Below are 20,881 nucleotides of genomic sequence, written 5' to 3'. Positions count from 1 at the left end.
AACCATATCTCAGAGTGCTGCCAAATGAAAGGCGTGAAAATATGAATTTTAGTGCCATTTGTCTCAGGATTTAGACAATTTAGAAGAGGAAAGAGCTATCTAAAGACAGAGATGGCTAGAGGTGGCTCTGTGAGCTAAGCAGATGAGTTCCTCAGGTTGATTTGCTCAGCCTACAGCCTCAGGCAAAGCAGGACATATGCTCAGACTCTCTGGACAGAATCCCAAATTCAGAAAAATGGTCTGATTCTCAGTAACATCTTAATTTCCTTTCCTGTCCAATTTATTTAGGGCATTCAGTAGATGACATGAATTTCTCTTCTGCAAACATGTAATTGTGAACTTTAAAATTCTTCCCAAGTTCCAAGAAAATGTCCTTAAGGAAGAAAAACGTTCATCAATGGTGAATCATATGTTTGCCCCCTAAATTAAGTAACTCCTTAACTCTAAGGCACCTGAAGGGAAAATGTTTCATGCATGACCCTCAGTTGCAAAGGTTCTGTTATGCTTTAAAAGCCTTTATTTTCAGTGCCAAACTTGCAGCAGACATCTTTTTGGACAGGGACCTTCACTGAGTCTGACTCCTGAATCAAAAGGAATGTTCAGCACTGAACAAAACAGACAGACCTCTATATCACAGCATGTAACAACATTCTCTGCACAGAACTCAAGGTCCCTGAGAAGGTAGAAATAAAAAAAGCAAAATATTTTTTTATATCCATATCAATAGACTATGGAAATGTTCCAACTTGCTTTCAAAGTCTGACAGTTATTCATAATAATTCCTTTGAACGTCTCCCAAATGTCCCCTGAATATCGCAAAATTAGAAGCAATATGGGACTTACTTGTCAGAGACATCCTTATGTTTATTTTTATTTGGCCTTTCTTGGTTGCAATAGATTGTCAGGCAGTAAACACTGAACTACAACATACCAGAGATCACACTGAAATATATCCTGGCAAATTTATATCAAGGGGGTACATTTGCTAGCTGCACAACTACGTATCAGGAGGAATAATTCAAATCACACTTACTACAGTGTCAGTAGAACATGGAAAAAATCCTATTTTAACTTCTTCAGGAAGCTGATGAATTTTCTACACCAGGTTCTGATTTTGCAGAACAAAGCCTGGGCGATATCCAAGGGCAATGGATTTAGACATTAATCTTCAGGAAAATCTGCCCCAGGATGAATTTCTGTTTAAAAGGTGGTTTTAATTTGTAATCTGTTATTCCATGGGTGTATCTACTCGGCTCTTTTCCTCACTGTGAAATAAATCATGCTATAACATCTCAGCTACCCATACTCAGACACCAACAGCTTCAGAACTCTCTTACCCTACTCAGAAACTGAACAGATGCATCATTACAGGTCTTTTTTCACTGTATATTTATGCATTTACTGTACACAGACACTATACAGAACATACAAAAGGCAAGTAGTTTGAAGAGCACTCACCATATGTGAGAATATACAGTGGTTTTCCATTAGTATCCATAGTGGTTAAGCAAGGAGCTTTTGGTGAGATGGTCCCCCATCGCTGCAAAGCTGCTTCCAGAGAAGGTGGCCAATTTGTAACCACACCTAATTGTTCCCCACGCATAGCCAACATCTGAGCTCCTTCTGGCTTTGGCTGGTTTGGATCTGGCTGTTGAACTTATGATTATGAAAAGATACACAGTTACCATGTAAATTCTATACCTTGTGTACACCTGTGTAATCAAGAGAATAAGTTACCTTCGCAAAACATTCTGAAAACAGTGACATATTAGAAGGTATTGAGAAGCAACAGAGAAATATAACAGAATAATTAACTTTTACACAAGTCAAGCAACTAAACAGGAATGCACGTGCTTGTCCTTACAATAGCTCTACAAGCAGGGAAAAAAACTGCTGAGGCAGCATTCATATATTTATCTTAAAAATAATCAATCTTTCTTTATTCCTAAAGAGAGATGGAGAATACTTTTTCCAGGGAAAAATGCAGTAATGAGATGAACGGCAAAACTACTGGAAAAGTGTACTTTAACAAGTAACAGATTGATTTAAGTCATGTTCTGTTACATGCTTTCTTATAAACTCTATGGAGACTATTTAAATTTCCATATCCCGGTAAATCTTAATTCTCAAAGCACTGGCCTCTTTAAAAAAAAATCCATTTATTGACTTAATCCTTGTTTCTAATCTTACATTTAATTTGGTTTTTGATGCTTCACTGTAACACAAAGGATGTTTAAAACATTTAACATTGCTCCCTCACTAACAGTTTTTCTCATACTGGTGTTCAAAGGCAATGGCTGCAACCCACAGCTGAATGTTCTCAAAGCAAAGCTTCCCTCCACTCTCTTCTGTCAGTTCTTTGCAAGCAGAACCAGGACCTGAGCAAATTAGAGAGACTTTCGACTCTACAGCACTAAGTCCAAGCTCACTACAAACAGATTCCACTGAATACCAGTGCTTTTGTACTTGCCAGTACAGGGAGGGCTTAATTGGCTTTCTAGAAAGTCAAAGCAGGAGACAAACATTTTACAGAGTTTTAATAAGAGATCCCCAAACCTTTTGAAAAACAGTCATTTTACCTTCTAACAATTCCTCAAAGTCATCTACAAAGAACTCTCGTAATGGTGGTCGTTTGGGCCGTTTTAGTGTATTGACCAGCTGCTGAATCTTTGCTGACACTCTGCTGCTCACTGGTACTCCTGCAGGACAGGGATCAATGGAGACATCAGTTGACTGCTATGCTGAACGCCACCAGATGTTAAGTGGAGTAAGAAAGTGGTCTAGGACTGCAAGGCCACCACAACTTAGAGTTTCATGCCATACTGTGACTCAAGCATTTATTTAACATTAAAACATATAAGCAAAAAGGAACAATGAAGCCTAATTTAAATAAAAACAGTACAACAATGTCAGAGCGAGGCTGCAAAATTAGAGGGGAAACAGCACACAGACTGAGGGAGAGAAGCACAGTGAGAAAAAGTCTCTATAGCAAATGTCAGTACCCTGAGAGGACTCTCTCAGCAATGGTCAGTGAGAAGACAGGTATTGGCCTTCCCCATGATCACTGGTCATACCCACGTTATCTGACTTGACTGCAGCTTAGTGAGGAGTGTGGGTCATAGGCTCTGCCCCGTCACTTATTCTGGGCTGTTCTTTACACTGTAGTGGACATCTGTCCAGTACCCATCTTAAACATGGTTCACATATTTTTATTACTTCAGCATGACCCTGTATGCTCTGAACATCCCTACAGTCAATCACCAGCCAGCAATCTCCAAAGGGAGAGTGCTTGCCCACACAGCACTTGGAAAAACATAGTTCTGAACAGGAGCATGGGGCAAGGGTCATTTTTATAGTATAGTCCCATCAATCACCTCCCCCTTCCTTTTCTCAAGTCCAGCGCAATGTTTATGTCATCTATTCCTGAACTAATAGCTTTCTGTCACTGCATTGCAGGAATTTCAACTTCCTACACTTCCATAAGGTTGACTCCAAAACTTTTGCCAAGTGGTGTTTAGAGCTGAAGTACTAAGTTTACAGACAATACACTTGGTCAACAATTCCATGCTGTGCTGAAATATTGGTTAGTAAGTTTTAGAAAAGAGGAGAAATAAATAAGAAAGGGTTTACAAATAACTGTTTTTCAAAAAAAAAAAGCAAAACACCACTTCAGAGAATAAAACTTCAAACATGTCACTTTACAAGATGTAGCCATCCTAGCATGTCACATTCTTTGTCATTTAAAAAACAGACTAGCTGTAACCAGACAGCACGAGAAAAGCAAATTTAAAGATATTCACTGTTTTCTTTTGCCAAGCAATTTCTACAGGGAGTCAGCTATGCTGATTAAGAAATATTTCTCTATGTTGTCTTCATTGATATTAGTTTATTTTAGGACTGTAAAGGTGCTGCAACTTTTTATGTGTTTATAAGTGAAAAGTGCCCAGAAAAAAACCCAAACAAAAACTAAACAAAAACCAAGAGCAGATGCATACAGTAACCACTGAAAAGGTTACAATACTAAAAAAAATTCAGTTTTTCTTTGTGACATACCATCCCCAGTCTCCATAAGTTCAGCGTTTCCATACTTTGGTGCCACCCGTGCTGTTGATCCTTGTGGTCTTTCTACTTGTATTGAGTGTTCTGAGGTGTAAGTGGTAACATCTGGAGGGGCAGAATGATTTTCTGTGAAAAGTAAGTTAAAAGGTTTAACCATGTGCCTCTAGCAACAAAGGGCAGAAAAACAAAGGGCAGAGGAGGGGATATAATTTGATTTCTTTTTTCCAACATCTGAACAGGCATTAAAGGTAATGCATAAAACGATTGTACATATGATTGAACCATATACATATATATACACACACACATAAATTCAAAACTATATATAATGTATAGCATGATTTTGATAAATAAAGCTTCCACTGATTAAAAAAGGGCTATATATCTGCAATCACATAAGCAATAGGCTAAAAGAATTATACAATTAGTTTGTAGGCTCTCCAGTGACATCTGATTTTACACTGAATTAAAGCTTGTGGACATCTGCAAATAGAAAAGACTCAGACAAATACACTTCTGAAGGATCACTGTGTTGGTTTTTCTAAACAAAAAGAACACAGCATGTTGTCAATCACTTGCAAGTGTCAATGCGTATCACTTTTATAACCTCTGTATTTTGAGTTAAGAAAGGAAAAAAAATCAATCATAGCAGGGTTGGAATCCAGAGGAAAGAAATAAAATGTAAAGAAACATGAACTTTGCATTCTGCCTGGACACTTGCTTGTCTACTATTTTTAGACAAAGATATTTCAATTCTTCCACATAACAAAGCCTTGCCTTCCAGAAGGCAAATGTGATCTGGTCTGACTCATGCCAGCACTGCTAAACAATTCCACAGAGCTAATCTTTCTCTTTCGTAGCCTGATAACTCAGCATGCTACCACAGTTTGTTTTCCCATGTTTTCAAGTCTGAGTCTGTATTATCTATGTATTTGTACTATTTTTATGAGTTTTCTCATAAATTTTTTCCAGGTTTTTATCAGCATTGGATTAGATGGAGATAAACACCATGAGCAAACAACAACTTCTCTTTCAATTGACATAAATGATCCCAAGCAGCCTCTGAGTTACAAAAGAAGGCAGGTCTTTATTCTGCTGCTGCTGAAGTAAATAGAAATGTGATTCATCTTACAATAGGGTAAGAGTCTTTAAAAATGCAAAAATTCTGGAAAAATATCATCTTGTTCCAATACTATTTTCAAGACTTGCTTTTTATTAAACCTGTCCCTTAAGCATTATGGTTCCATAAGTACTACAACACCAACTTCTACAGTAAATTTAATGTCAAATGTAATTATAAAGCATTTCCATGAATCTTGAACTTTGGATCACTGTAATTCCTGTGCATTCAATCCCAAATTTATGCACCATCAATACAGAAAACTAAGTTTTTTGCTACACATACAGTAAAAAGATGCTATAATAGATGCTCATCTTGCATACACCTCATTTCGAGGTAGCACTTGACAGACAATCATCATGAAAAATTAGGATATTATATTAATGTCTGTAGTCGTTACTTAATATTCATATTCATGAACATTATCAGGACTCAACCTTATCACCCAGTCATACTACCTGGTTGAGGAAAACACAAGATGGCTTTTACTATGCAACTCAAAACCATCTTGCACTCTACAAATGTCCAGTTGAAGCTTTTGCTTTTTATCACACTCACTGTCATAACTTTACCAAAACAAACTCCTTATATTGTGCTATAAGTGACCAACTGAAGTATAATAGTTTGAACAATGAAGCTTATGCTGATAATTGTTTGAATAATGTCTTGTCTTTTAAAAGACATTTTGAATAATGTCTTTTAGATGCCTTGTCATTATCAACTATTTTAGACTCAGTACAATTTTTGCTCTGTCTTACTAAGTGGCAAGAGATTTTTATATATCATGATTAAATTACTAAATAACTAAGTCAATTAAAAAAAGCTGATGTTTATCTTTTTATCCTTACTTATAATGCAGCTTTGCTATGCACACAGGAGATCATGACTAAGAAAATAATTGTCCTTACTCAGCTATTAGTAACATGAGAAAGCATTTTAAAGTTAGCTATAATTGTTTACATCTTTCCTGTGAAGTATTTCCATCTTTCAGACTTTACAAGGCCAAGTGAATTGGAGTTCAAGTATCTCCAGGTTTCAGCACTGAGATTAAATTATCAGAAGACACACAATCCACGCATCACAGAGTACAGATGCTCTTGAAACCAAATTCTTCTTCCTCACACATGGTGTCGAGTAGGGTGAAAGAACATAAGAAGAGTTCTGCTCTTTTGTAGAAGTGTTTCCTTTTGAACAAGCATCACTGGTACTTGAAATCACCTAAAAGAAACTCTCTTCCCAAGGCTGCCACCACTGGCCAGCCAAAGAGTGGAGTTCTAATGCCTTGGCTGCCCATCTGCTGTTTACATTTCCATTAAGAACTTTTATCCAGCAGAAGAAGAATACTAAGGTTTGTCTTGCTATGTTCCTTTATAGTATCTGTTTAACAGATGTCTTATTGCAATATCTACAGCTCTAAGTTTCATCCATTAGATTTACAAATCCTCAGTCGGTTCATGTCTCAGGAGTCAGGCTTGGAGAAATGAAAATCATACAGACAAGAATTTGGTCTGAATGACTTCTAAAGAAAAAGATAATTGCTATGTTATGCGAAATGCAGCCTTTTTTTTGTACAGAGGAGTCAATCCAGGCTTCAGCCATGGACACAGTCTGTATAGAGTTGCTTGGACTTATGTCAGGTAACTTGAAGCATTGTTTGAGGTTTAGTTAAGAATTATGATCCTGACACATCTGTTCACTAAAAAGTAGACACTGTGACAGCTGCATGACTTCAAAGCATTTCCTCCATCAAACATACATATTTGCGTCACCTCCTCTTCCCATCTCTTCCAATATTCCTGCATTAGAAGATCACAGAGAAAACAGCTGTTTCCAGTTAAGGCTCTCTTCATTTCTGCCACTGGAGTGACATCATTTACCCCATTTCATGAAAATCAGGAAGATCCAAAGCAAACCAGAGCACATTCATGTAGGGACAGAGCATGTGCATTGATAAAGCCTCACATTTGAGGAGAAACAAAGAAGTGGAGGAATACTTCCAGTGGAAGTTTGGAAGTTCACACAGGTACCATGTATTCGAAAAGTCTCCAGGAACTTGAGAAGCATCCCTGCAATACTAACTTGAAGAAAATGCAGCTTTTCCTCCCAAATAAGCTGGGTCTCCTGGTTGTTAGGGCAGGAAAATCCAGAGCCAGAGATCTGACTTTTTCCATTAGCTGGGTTTCTTTTGTAGTGATGTCCAGGTGACAGATAGTATTGTAAACTAGTCTCCTGTATTATATGTTAGAAGTCTATGTAGCCTTTAATGAGGATAGAGGCCTTTGATTTTCAAACAGAAACATATTTGAAGTATATATAAGAAACATTAAATGCACCTGCCGGATCAAAATTTTGTAGTGAGATGATTAACTTTATATAGATTCACAGTCATAGGCAAGCACTGTGTAATTTTCACCACATGAACTTTGTGAGCTTTGAGATAGACTTTCTCTGATTTTTATATACATAGAAATCCAAACCAGGCAATATCAACAAATGAAAACTTAAAAGATCTTAGAAATATATACAGTAGTGACCCAAAGAAGGATCAGAACACTAGGTATCTTTTACAGATTTCACTGGTTTAATCTCTAAATTCAAGAATTACTGAACACAATGGTGATACTTATGCCAAACTAAAGATTCTCCCTGTAGCTCAATGCAGACACCTGAGCATCTTAAAGCTGAAAATAAATATTAAAATGATATCTATCCCAAATTGGAATTTTGGCCACAACAGAGCAGCAGCAGCAGTCAAATCAAATAAACAGTATAACATTAAAAGCATATAATAGCTTATGCAAATTATCAAAATGATCCACAAAGCTGAACTCTGATTATATTATAGCCAAAGCCTTTTATCAAATCCCTTCTCAGGACTGTATTAGTGTACTTAAACTGGAAAAAATCTCCCTTCGATTTTGTGATACATTCTGGAGGTCACATCCTAGTGAATATCAGAATGGAGGGGTTTTTTTGGTTATCATTAAAGGTCTTTCCTGTTGCACCCTCAATTTGTATTTATCAGAATTGTCATCTTCAGACTATGGCAGTATGTCCTTACATATTTACAGCTGATTTCTCTCTTGTAGGCTGGTCTGTCTCTGGAGAACAACTCCCTGCACCAAAGAAACATCAAGCCATGGTAACGTAACATATGTTCTTTGTGATTAAGAACAAACCGTTTCCAGTAGTCAAGGAGCTTCAAGGAACAGGATTACTCTTCTCTCTTATATTCTTTCCTACCAAAGAGGATTATTCATCTATCATCACTGGCCCACTGCCTCTGAAAGAGCAAGGCTATCTGTGAGAATACTTCAAGTCTATTACCTCCTAGAATACATTTAAATGCAAAATCCACCTCCTTGAATTGGAAAGAAACAAAAGAGCACTTTAATTTCAAATTCTCACAGAATGCAGCTCACCCATGAAGAAATTCATCTTATAGTTATCAACTGTGTAGCTTCTCTTACATTTTCAGCGATCTTAGCAACAATAAGTGACAGAAACCATAAGATCAGTGTCAATCTGTTAGCAGATACCACTCATATTTCGTATCCAACTGACCTTTCCAATACTATATCACAACTACTATCCAGCTAGAGATGCAATTTAAGGCATCTTATTGTCGGAACAAATGAAAACATGCATATACTGAGGTAAACTCAACTGCTAAGCTCAACTGCTTCCTTCAAAGGCAAGATCTTTTTAGTCAACAAATAAAATGAATATAAGTAGTATTTTTCCCCTTCTGCAGAATATTGTCATCTTAATTTAGCTCTATAAATGCTGTATTATTTACCACAAACTCAGTGATTATAAAAGAAGACTTACTGTGTCAGATTTAAAATTACTGAAATGTCACATTATGAAGAAGCTATATTTAAAGACACATTAAGACTTGGGGTGTGAGTAATACAACCTTTCAGAGTTTGGGTAAATTTAATTCTCTATGCTATAATTTCCTCTAGCATTTCAAGATGAAGTCACAGAAAATAATCAAATGCAATGATTAATGTGTTCCAAAGTGTATGCATTTCTAAAACAAGGTTCTAAGCTATTCATTTAGCATGAATTTACGAATCCAATACAAGTTCTTCCCTGACTGCAATTCAGCAGTTCCAGACCATGGTGAGAGAATTACTGAAAATACAGGTGTTAATCAAGCTATACCCATAGCTAAAAACAAATGAATACAAACTACTCTTCCAGCACATGAAATCAGGAACGTTTAAAGTGACTTCATGTATCTCATTACGTATACTTGAAAAGGAATGATCAGTTGAGGAAGAGTCACACAAAAGTGAATTCTTATGTGTAGTAGAACAGTAGTAAGACTGTATTATCTGTTCCAACATAGACTCCAACAGATTTGCAGTGAGAGACTCCATCAAGAACATACCCGAAGCAGATGCCTTGCATGATGAACAACTGAGGAGTGAAGAAAAACAAGCCTTGCTTTTGATATATCTAATCAAATAGTTGCCTCATATTAATGAAAACTAATGTCAATGGCAAAATATTCAGAAATAATGTCTGTGAAGCTTCACCCTAAAGGAAAGAAAGCTTTGGTTTCCTAGGGTCTTTCCAAAGGATATAAACAAGCTACTAATAATAACAGCTCCCTTCTCTGAAGGTATATAATGGTCTCTCCCACAGAGTATAACAGCTAGATATCCCAGTTCAAGTATTCTAGATTCAATTAAGGGCAGCAAAAATATGCTTAAGTGGACTACTGTTATCAGAACTATCAAAAATCACTCAAGCTATGTAATGAAAGTGGTCCAGCAGTGGGGGAAACTCATATGCAAGCAATCCCTAATGATGCATGCACTGATTTTCCTTACTGATGAATCCAACAGAGACCTTTATAGTGCTAAGTAATGGAAGTCATCCAACTGGACATTTTAAGATGTTTGGGAGACAATAGCTAGACCCTGTTTGCCACAACATAAGTTTACCCCCAAATCTAAACTGTTATTTTTTTTGCCCTCCTCAAATAGGAATATAAGACTACCTCTCTACATAACATATGTAAATAGAAAAAAGCAAAAAAGCAGTACAGAAAAGACTTTTTTAAGACTTCATTTAGCAACATCATCTGAATGTGAGACTCAAAATTCATGCCATGGACGTACTCAACATGTCTGTATACTAACCTATATGTGTTTGAGCCATAACATCAGCTAGTCTGTGTGCAGCACCACTGCCTCCACTTTGTGTCGAGGAGGAGGAAGTGGTTGATGTGGTAGAGCCGTGGATCGCTTGACTGATCCAGTGTTCCATGTTTATACTCCCCTGACTTGAGGTGGGAGTTCCCTGGGAGTCGCCCTGTACGGAGCCTTCATCTTCTGAACCAGAAGAAGTATCTAGTAATTAAAAACAGCTTGTTAACTTGCAGTGCTTTGTGGTTTTCTTAATAGAAATAAGGCATGTTCATATTCCAAATCTAAAGAGAGTGCCATTAAGAAAATCTCAGGAAGGTGGGCAAACTTTATCAGAAAAATCCATAATACTGAAAGCCCTGAAACTAAGTCAGTTGCTAACTACACACTGAGAGAACTTGTCCATTCTAAGGTCATGGTCTGTATATAATTGCACAAAAAAATAAGGATAATAAAAGTCTTCCTTTATAATGTTAAACATAGAACCTTCTGAAGATTTCCAGCCATGTATTAACAATACAGAATATACAAAATACTTTCCCAAGCTCACTCCAAAAAGTCTGTGAAACATTTTTGCAATTGTACAAGGTCCACTCCTCACTGAAATGGGAGTCCCAGCTCAATTCAGTGAGTATAGAAATGCATGAGATATGGGGTATTTTCACAGTCTAGTATATAAAAGAGCAGATAAACTTGAAAAGGAATGGCACAACTAATTGTAAAGTTGTTACATTATAGAATTAGGGAATAAATCAAAAACTTGATAGGAATTTTGACTATCATAAAATATGACAAGCTGGCCATAGTTAGGTCCTTGTAAGACCAAAAGGACCAGTGGAAGCTAAGGTACCACCAAGGGCAAAGCAGTCATGTGAACTGCCTCTGTTGACTTTTCTACCATTCATTTCGCCTTCTCCTCTTCAAAAATACCTCAGAATTATGCTCAGTGTGCGTCAAATGACATTTCCATTACTATCTATGCAGACAGATTATTAGTTCATAGCAACACAAAAAAACATTTTTAAAATTTCCATAAAAACACAGAGAGATACTCACCTGGAGGTGTGTAGGCATCCATCGATGTTTGCACCACCAATGAACGTCGTTTTGAGGGCATGGGGACTGCCATTTTCCTTTCTTTATGTTTAGCAAGGGCTGCCTGAACTGCTTCTGTGTGGACATCTGGAAGGAAAGAGATTTCAAGCCAGCGTTAGACAGGAACGAGCTGTTCCTCTGTGCCCCCAATGCACCTGCGCATAGGTTCGGGCGTGTGCCAGTCGGGCTGACAACGCTCACCGAGCGACGAAAGGCCGGGAACGTGCGGGATCTTGGAGGAACTGCCTGAGTTCTCCTCACTGCAGAAAAAGCATCTATAGTGAAAAATGCTGCACCAACAAACAAGCCCTCTGAGCTGTGTGATATCCCCAGAACGGTGTTGCAGCATTTGAAGAGCAGGAACATCGCTTCGCCGGAGCAAACCTCTGTTTAACCAAGAGCTGTTACTTCAGTGGAAGTGTGGTGTATTAACATTGCCCATTTTTAAAAGTAATGAGGTTTCCAATTTACACAAAAGTCACACAGATGAAGTGAACAAGAACATTTGCTTGAAGGGTAAGAGGTATGTGAAATGTCACAACAGAAACGGCAACAGGTTGCCCATTCCCAAATCCTTCTCCTGCCTCTGTCACTTGGCATTATTCACAGAAAAATAAGTATTACGTAGGTGGAATGAGAAGAAAAAGCATCCTGAGCACAGACCTGGTGCTTTGCAGGCAGGTGTTACACACAGCTCACACCAGCCCACTCCACAGTATCCAACAGATCTCTTCTCCTTGGGGACATAACCAGGGCATAGCTTCTCTACCTTTCAAGTGATAGCTGCCTGCCTCCCAAAGCTTGAAAAAGGCCACTTATCACGTCTAAAAGAGGTGACTTTTTGATAATGACTTTGTTTTATGCAAAATTTTTTAATTACTATCATAACTACACATGGAAATAGGTCTGCCTTTAGTTTACTGCCTTGTACTGTCTGTCTTGTGCACATGAGGAGACTGCATGCAAAAGATATGGCAGCCAACAGAATTCCCTTGTGATTGCCACATATTGACCACCTGACATCCTGCCTTTTAACCAGTTGCCACTGGTCAGCTGTAGAAAATACGGTAAGTTGGGTGCATAATTTAGCTATTCCCATTTGCGAAGTAGGAACACAGTGAACCAAGTCTAACCCAGACTGATTCTACTTCTGCTGCTGCTGAATTTTTTTGAAGACTACCCTCACAGGCTGGGTTGGCAGCAGTCAGTCATTTTCCTGTATTGATGTGGTGGCAGCTCTGAACAGGCAATGTGCCCCAAGTGAAGCAACAGGAAAAAGAAGAGTATATATATCTTTATTTAAAGAAGTGTTGGTTAGATCACATCAGTGTAAGTAATTTGTTGTGAGCAACAACCTGGAAGGATGACTAGAAGCATTAGATGATAAGCTGCTGATAAGCTCCAGTGTCTCATTTTCATTAAAGGCATTCCCTATCTTCTGCCAGGGTTTAAGCTCCTCTCAGTGCAAGTACGACAGGGAAGGGTAAGTATAAGAAAAAGAGCATTATCAGCGGCTTCTATGAGTTCTTGTTCTTTCTTCCTTTTGTTTTAAATCATGAAGAGGATGAGCACATCAGCAAAGCAAAGTAAAGCAAGCAAACAGCAAAGGGGGAAAACCATTTTTTAAAAGATAAAAGAGCCATGCAGCTGATGGACCAAAACCGAGGAACGCTGCAATTGTTAACATCGCAGAACAATTTCTGTTCTGCCAAGTCATTATTTTAAAATATAAAGTTTAAGGTCTTTCTTATAAATAAAAAATGATGAAAAGTTTATGTGAGAAGTATCAGACTAAGAAAATAAACAATGTAAGTCTTTCCCTAACAGCATGTCCCCAAGATAAATTCCTACCTGCTCACTCCACACTAATGTCAATAACGTTTACAGGACTGAACATGCTCACTAATAGTTTGTGCATCTTATCTATCAAAGGAGGAAAACTCTTAGTTTTCCTTGAAAGGATAGCAATTAGATACCAAGCAGTAAAAAATGAGCTTTCCCTTTAAAAAAAAACCAAAATCAAACAAACAAACAAAAAAATCCCACCAAAACCCAACACTCTTCGGCAATTTTTGGAAGAAAATAGATTTTGCTGATCAACACAGGAGGAACTATTTGTATATTATTGTATATAGGATTGTTTTTTTACTGTAAGTGTTAGGAGGGAGAACAAATTCTTCCAAAAACTTTTAAAGGAGGACAGCTGACAGAAAATCATTAACATGCTTAGTGACAGCTGGACGCTGAATCATAACTTGCGAATTCTTTGATTTCTTTTCTGATGCTGTTTTGATGCAAGAAGGTAGACTCATCCGCTTAATTAAAAACACTCTGCAGGATTTTAATTTTCAAATGAGTCCACAGGAGTCCAGGAATTGAATTGTTTTCTTAGTAAAGCACATGCTTGATATGTTTATTTATATTGGGTTAGTGTGGAACAAACCAGACTATAGATTGCTAAAAAAACCCCAAAACCAACACCTCACAGGAAAGCAAAAACAATGGGAAAGATAAGAAACGCCAAATAAACAAGAGGGAAGCTGACTGAGGAGAAGGAACATGCACACCTGCTCCCAGACCAGTCTGCAAGGTCAACTATTCAAAAGGCATTGCTCAGACTATGGCGGTTATCAAAAACAACAGGACACGTGTCTAGAAAATGCTGAGGATCAATAGTCCAGAGATGGTCCAGGGATCATCAGCAAGAGGTTACAGGTTTTTAGGGGGAGAGAAAAAAAGCCAGCAGAATCAGTCAAGCTTGGATAAAAAAAATCTTTTCACAACATTCTCACCCAGGAACAAAACTCCTGGCTAAACAAAGTGTCTCTAGGCATATAAAGAAAGGCAAAAGATTATGTAAAGAATAAGTAAAAACCTATATAGTTTGTATGGACTTCTTTTTGAATGAAAGCCTATTGATGGGTTCTGAAGATCTTCAACCTGTTTTGACAGTCTTGTACAGAGTAGCACTTTTTAAGCTAATGAACATTTAAGCCATTCATACTTAGACACTGAGACCCAAATTATTGAGAAATCTGAGAGGTGAAGGAAAGCCAAACATACTTCAGAATTAAACTTGAGAACAACTCACAGGTTACAACATCTATCCTGTAACACAGCAAGATAGAAAATGTAAGTCGGTATGTTCCCACCAAGTATCAGCTTCAGATATGCACTTTTTACATACGCATGATTTGCTTTTCTCCAGGTTTTAGCTTTGCTTTTCTGATTTACAAGCCAACTTTGCTGATGTAGCACAAGGAATGTTAACCAAAATACAGCTAATAATCTTTTATTGTACTTTCATGAAGCATGGATTTAAATTCAAACTGAAATGTACATTTCTCACCAAACTGTGTCCCTGGTGATTTGCTTCTCATCAATTTAACAGGAGTTAAAGTCTTTGCCTTTATCATGGTGAAAGATGGGCTATGGTGTCCATCATATTATAGGTAACTCACTGCTTACCCACAATGTGTCCCTAACAGCTACTGAAAAAATACATAGAGATTTGTAACATGAGTTCATACAATAGTAACTGGAGGCTCCTTGTTCATTAAAGGAAGGAAACTACATTTGTGATACACACTGGAACAAAGTATAACGAAGGTGTAAAGACATATCCAAGTTCCCTCAGGACAGGAAATTGCTATCCCCCCAAATCCCATCAGCACAAAGCAGTTTGTATTCTCCACAAATTGCACACAGCATCAACAGGAACATCACATTAGAATTTCAAACCGTCTCTGGTAGGGTGATGCCCCTGTCTTGCACGTCTGACAAAAGTGTCTGAATTGCCTTCTCAATCTACCCTGGCATGCTCAGGCTAACTGAATTCATCATACTGTCATTGAGCACTGCTTTAAAACACAGACTTCTTGTTAATTTTTTCTGAAAAAGTCATTCAAGTATGAAAACTTTGTCCAGAAATGCCACACATTCTTTTTTGCATTAAAAGAAAACTAAAACCCCACTTCTGCCTTTTCTCATAGTGTTGCTTGCTACAATTTCTTGCTACAAACTTATGATAGAGTTTCAAACACAGATATACCTTGATGTAGTTGCACTCAAGCCTTTAGAGAAAGTCCTAAGTGGAAAAAAACATGCTTTTAAGAAAAATGTTCTTTCATACATAAGTCTGTGACATAGTGAGTACACTATTACAACTGATAAAATTACTCCAGATCCTGACTCTTCAAAGCACCCCTGCAGATAACAAAATAACACTTTTCCCACCTGGCTTTCCCAAAAGAACGTCTCAAAAGAAAATTTAAAGCAGAGTAGAATCTATCTACAGTAGTAGGAACCAATATACAGTGCCTTATTTGCTGCTGTCCTCCACTGTTTTAGGTTGCCAACCATATGTTGAATCCAATTTGTGTGTTTGTACTCAAGGAATCAATAAATGGGAAAAAGTAAAGCAAAACACTTGGGAAGGCTCATTGCTTAACTTGTGCTCACTGCTTAACACCAATCAGCCTGGTGTTCAGCATGCAACCTGACACATACATCTTCTAGGTTGCCTGGTAATATTTAGCAAACTGCAGAGAAAACAGCTCTGTCCCCAGTCTTTTCCCTGTTGCATTCAAGTATTTTTACTTGTTTATTCCCTCCCTTTACTTTTTGTGACAGGATAGAGAGGGCAAGCATACTTCTGGGAGTAAAGTCAGGAAGTCAAATAGAAAGGAAGTGGAACTGTAAAAACAAGCAGGTGGTAGAGAGAAAGTTTCCCTTCAAAGAGCTAATCATCTATTAAACAAGAGATGAGGCCTCAAAACAAAGGGCAGAGAAATTAAAACTGGCATAGAGAATGAGAGCCTGTAAGTTCAGACTCCCAGAGTGATGACCTATGGCATCAGCCACTGCATTCCATAATCAGAAACTCTCATCTATTGCTAATCAAGGTAAATTCCTCATTCCACCAAGCAGGATGAACTGCCCATCTTTCCTGGGAGGTGCTCTGCTTAGTGCAGTCATTCTTTTCATCTGGTTTATCTCGTAACTTGGTAAAATGTTGTGCTCCCTGTTTAACTGAAAAGGCTCAGGAAAAAACCAAACCCACCAACAGACACCGTGCAGCACCAGCTTGATATGGACACTGTGTTCTCTGTGGTCTTTCTCAGCTTCCTATTCAGTGCCCATAGAAAAGGGAATAAACCCACCTCTCCGTTCCTGTGGAACAAAGCGGCATCCTGCCCGCACTGACATGCTGCTCCAGTGGGATCCCTCAACACAGCAAACCAGCAGGAGACTGGAGCATCAGTGGCCAGCACACAGCCCAGCCAGAGGGGTGAGCCTGTGTTCAGACAGTGCTCATCTTAAATGCATGATGGCGTTGGAGAGACAACCCATTCTCAAAGGGGATAACTGGGTGACAGAAGATAACCAGGAGATAATTGCTGATAGGTGGGCAGAGGTCAAAGGTTAAATAAAAACGCCCCAAAATACAGAAACAAACACTGTTGATTTCAGACTGCTCAAACTTCTGACTCCTCGTTTACAGTGTTCTTTAACAATTTATTCCATACACTGTTGATGACCTGAAATCTAATCTTTTTTGTGGGAGAACATGAAAAATTTTTATTTAGTCAGAAGTTGAGTTGGATGGTTTTTTACTGTCTCTGGGATAATAAAAGTCTCTTTGGAACTGTTAAAGAAGTCTTTTCTGGAGAACATACTTTCTCTCCTCCTTGCACAACCAAATGCATACTTAGAACAAGTGGTGACTTCCCTCTATGACAAGCTGCCCTCTCCTAGTCATTTCCCTTGGGCAAGACAGTACGTATGATCCTTCCAGGCTCAGCTACCTCCACAAGCAAATCAGTCTTCCTTTCCTGAAGCAAAAAAGCAATTGTTATGTGATGAACAAGGTCAGCCATTTCCTGCTCCACATATGGAGTTGTGCTACACTGTCTTGTGTTTCTCTACAGCTGCTAGAAGAGCACTCTTCTGAAGAGTGCATCCTCACTTGGCACGGAGCATACTCCTGACTCGCCCTTCCCCTTACACCCCACAAACAGGGATTCCTTACTTGGGCCAGATATGGTGCCCTTGAAAGTTTTGAACTGTAACTGAGACATTTGAAACACGTTGCAAATTCCTAGTCCTCCTACAGACTTTTGCAGCTTTTAGAATAATAAGTTTGCTCCTTTTTTGTTTGGCATTTCTTTAAAAAAAAAACCAAACCCAAAAACCTATTCAACAAATTAAGAGTTGCATTCTTCCTGGAGGTGGAGGAGTTGTTACATTTTTTTTCCTATATAAGTTTAACACGCCTCAGCAGGTTCCCTTATTCAGTATTAGCTGTATTTGCTCCATAGGTATGTCTAACACTCAATGTACTGTAAGCAAAGCAATATCTCCTCCTGGATCAGGGATCTGGGTATGAGTTCTGCATGGATCACGAAATAGAGTGTTCATCCCATGGCAAGCAACAGCTACATTAAAAAATTCCACATTATAAAACTGGTTTTCGCACGCCTTGCATAAAATGCCTCAGTACACAAAAGAAAAACAGTATCTTTTTTTTGTACTTAAACCAGGTCTTGCAGTTGCTGTCCAGTAGTTGTCCTACATCTCATTTATCATGTAGCTCTGTTTCTTTTTAAGACAAGAAATTAAACTGGCTGTAGACAGGAATCTTGCATTGCTAGAATCAAGATAGTAGATTGTTTCTACTTCTGTTTCTGGTATAATGTATTCCTTCTGTTGGTTTTGCTCACGTTTTCATTTTCCTAGTAATTATAAAGCCTTGATACACAATCACCAGCTGTTTAAGAAACACAAATATGGAAAAACAAGCTGTTGCCTAATTTTTGCTGTACAGATGCAGAATTACACAACAGAGTCCCTACCATGCAGCCTGGTTTTACTGTTCTAAAGTAGTGGCACTACTTCCATCCCTCCTTTCAGGGGACTTACCTTGGAAGAATAAAACTGCTCAGAGACATACCTGAGACATACCTCAGTTGTAATCTGAATTCATCCATTTCCTTTATTTCTTTTGCCTCACGTAATTCTTCTTCCCTGAGCTCTTTTTGTCTTTTTTTCTTCTTTTTTTTTTTTTTTTTTGGGTTGGTTGGTTGGTTTTTTTGAGTTAGCCCTTGGAAACAATTTTTATTCCTTTGGTTTAGTAGCCAATTCCTAGTAACGTGATGATACAACTGGGAGTAGGACTCTGAGAAGGTTTAGCCTTCTTGCTTATTACAGGATAGTCCACAAACACAATTGACTTGCTTGCAGAATGGTAGGATTATTAAGATCAAGAAGGTTGATGCTCTGCTCTAATGAATTGAGAATGCCAAAGGATTTTTAACAAGAGGTCATTTATGTACATACAATACATAGTTATGTCTTATTTATACTGCAGTAGAGGATCAGCCCTGAAGTCAGACATTTAACAAAAGTAAAACCACAAATAAGTCTCTGTCATAGGAAAGCCGGAATCTGGGATGGCATCAAGGAAAACAGCTGGAAGAACAGGCAGAGGAGGCAATGGAAGGAAGGGCAGCTATCTGCATCAACACACAGTGCTGCAGAATAATCACAACAATCTCTAGTTATTACAGGGTGACAGCTGACACTATAGGAAAACAGCATTATGAAAGGTGAATTTTGGCTGAAAGTTCTTGATAAGACAATTCTAAGTATAGCAATTTTATGCTAAATAATTACACGGAGAGAAGGTTGGCAATTGCTGTCTTACAGGAAACCAGTAGTTGAAAGCATGAAAGTCTCTTATGAGTTTAATCAGACCTTTGTTAGAGCTACCATGGAAACCAAGGATATACTGAGAATTCATTTCCTAATATGTGGCCTTTAAGTACTCTGAGTAGAGATAATTTGGTAGCTACATCTATTGGAAATGCAATCAGGACATGCTAAATAGGGTGAGACACAGTAAATGTGGTATCATCAGAACAGATTACAGTTGGGCTTTGTCTTTTGATTGTCCTGGGCTAACAGCATTGAGTTGTTTTCAGGCCAATACAGGGCAAGTGATTTCATAAAAATTGCTGTGTTCATCCAACACAGATCAGTCCTTGGGAAATCATTTCACCCCTGGGAATGTGAATGTGAGTGAGTCCATATAATAACAGATCTTTGCTGTGGGTGATGCTGCAATGAATAAGTCTCACAATACTTTCACAATCTCTCTGGGTATTAACACAGGAAAGCACATAGCCCCAACAGTGTGACACCTAATTTCTCTCCAGCTGCAAGCAGGTGTGGTATTAATTCTGAAATATGGCATTCACAGCAAACACAGTGAATACTTGACTGAATGCAAGAACAGCTGCTCTGAGATGACTGCCATTTATAGGAGGGCTGTAGAGGTTACTAGAAGAAATAAACTGTTGCTTACCTTCCAGAAAACAACTTAAGTGTGCAAGTTTCAGCCTTTGGGATATTTAAACTATATATATGGGGCCTCTAGTTTTACTGGGACCTGGGGATACATGAATATGCAGGGGAAAGTTCTGCTGCCATTTCATGAACTTGGGGCCAAATTTTGTTGATCTGTACAACTTTTGACAGTGAAAAGTCAGTGGTTTAGGAAAGATCTCTACTCCCATAAATGTGCCACTGAAAAAGGCTTGGGTCTTCAAGAATGCTGCAGCCAACAAACTCCACAGGAAACTGTGCTCTGTGAACTCCACAAAGGGCTGTGCCCATGCTTAGTACCTCCTGAGCATCTTCTGTCCCCAGCTGGTGCACACATGCAGAAGCTAGATGCTTGGTATATTCTCACGTGGTTAGAAAGCCTAACTCTAAAGAAGCATGGCTGTCATGTCCCAGTTTGGCTGGAAGTGGTGATAATCCATAATTTTGTGTAGAAGGAAGGGAAAACCTGAACATACAGTTGGGAAAGACGTGCGGGTAGGCTGTGAAACACAGAGGTTACATGCTGGAAACAGAGGACACCAAAATAGCAGATTGAACTCTTTATGACTCCACTGCTAGTTTTGCTGAAAGGCACAGTTTTTGCCTTACTTTGGATTCTTCAGGTATTATAATAAAGCATACTTTAAAATGTCTTTCTCAAAACTGAGATTTAAAGTTATATAAATTCTACTCATAAGTGAAATGAAAAAACATGTAAGTCTCCCACTAATAATTTCCATCCCTCCATTTATTTATTATCTGATTTGTAATGCAATCTGAAAGTCAGCTTCACATGGTGATCTCATCTCAGGCCCCCTAACTGTGCAATCTGAAGTAAACCAACTTCCTATTTGTTTCTCTCTGGAGATCCTCAAATAATGTTCCTCAAGAGTTCTACACTTATCCTTACAAATTTTTCTGCTGGGTCAAAAGCAAGAATGTGGCTATGTAAGTTACATATTTGCCACAGTTTTTCTTCAACCTCTTTTTTGCACTGATCGAGTTGTAGCTTGAAATTAACTTTGAAAGTAAGCTAAATAGAATAGGAGATTAATTAATT

General features: G+C 38.3%; 1 protein-coding gene across 5 annotated transcripts in view; it reads right to left on the bottom strand.

The window, feature by feature from the left end:
- DIP2C (disco interacting protein 2 homolog C) overlaps positions 1–20,881 on the bottom strand; it is a 309,433-nt gene that overhangs the window by 100,933 nt on the left and 187,619 nt on the right. For all 5 annotated transcript variants that reach the window (XM_032685205.1, XM_032685183.1, XM_032685196.1 and 2 more), the window contains 5 exons: positions 11,398–11,523; positions 10,336–10,545; positions 4,054–4,185; positions 2,580–2,699; positions 1,459–1,656 (listed from right to left, as the gene is read on the bottom strand). In XM_032685205.1, coding sequence (XP_032541096.1) covers positions 1,459–1,656; positions 2,580–2,699; positions 4,054–4,185; positions 10,336–10,545; positions 11,398–11,523 — 786 coding nt within the window. The remainder of the gene's footprint in view (positions 1–1,458; positions 1,657–2,579; positions 2,700–4,053; positions 4,186–10,335; positions 10,546–11,397; positions 11,524–20,881) is intronic.

The sequence above is a fragment of the Chiroxiphia lanceolata genome, chromosome 1, assembly GCF_009829145.1.
Source record: "Chiroxiphia lanceolata isolate bChiLan1 chromosome 1, bChiLan1.pri, whole genome shotgun sequence".
Classification (NCBI taxonomy): Eukaryota; Metazoa; Chordata; class Aves; order Passeriformes; family Pipridae; genus Chiroxiphia; species Chiroxiphia lanceolata.
Note: the sequence above shows the minus strand (reverse complement) of the source record. Positions and strands in the feature narration are given on the sequence as shown.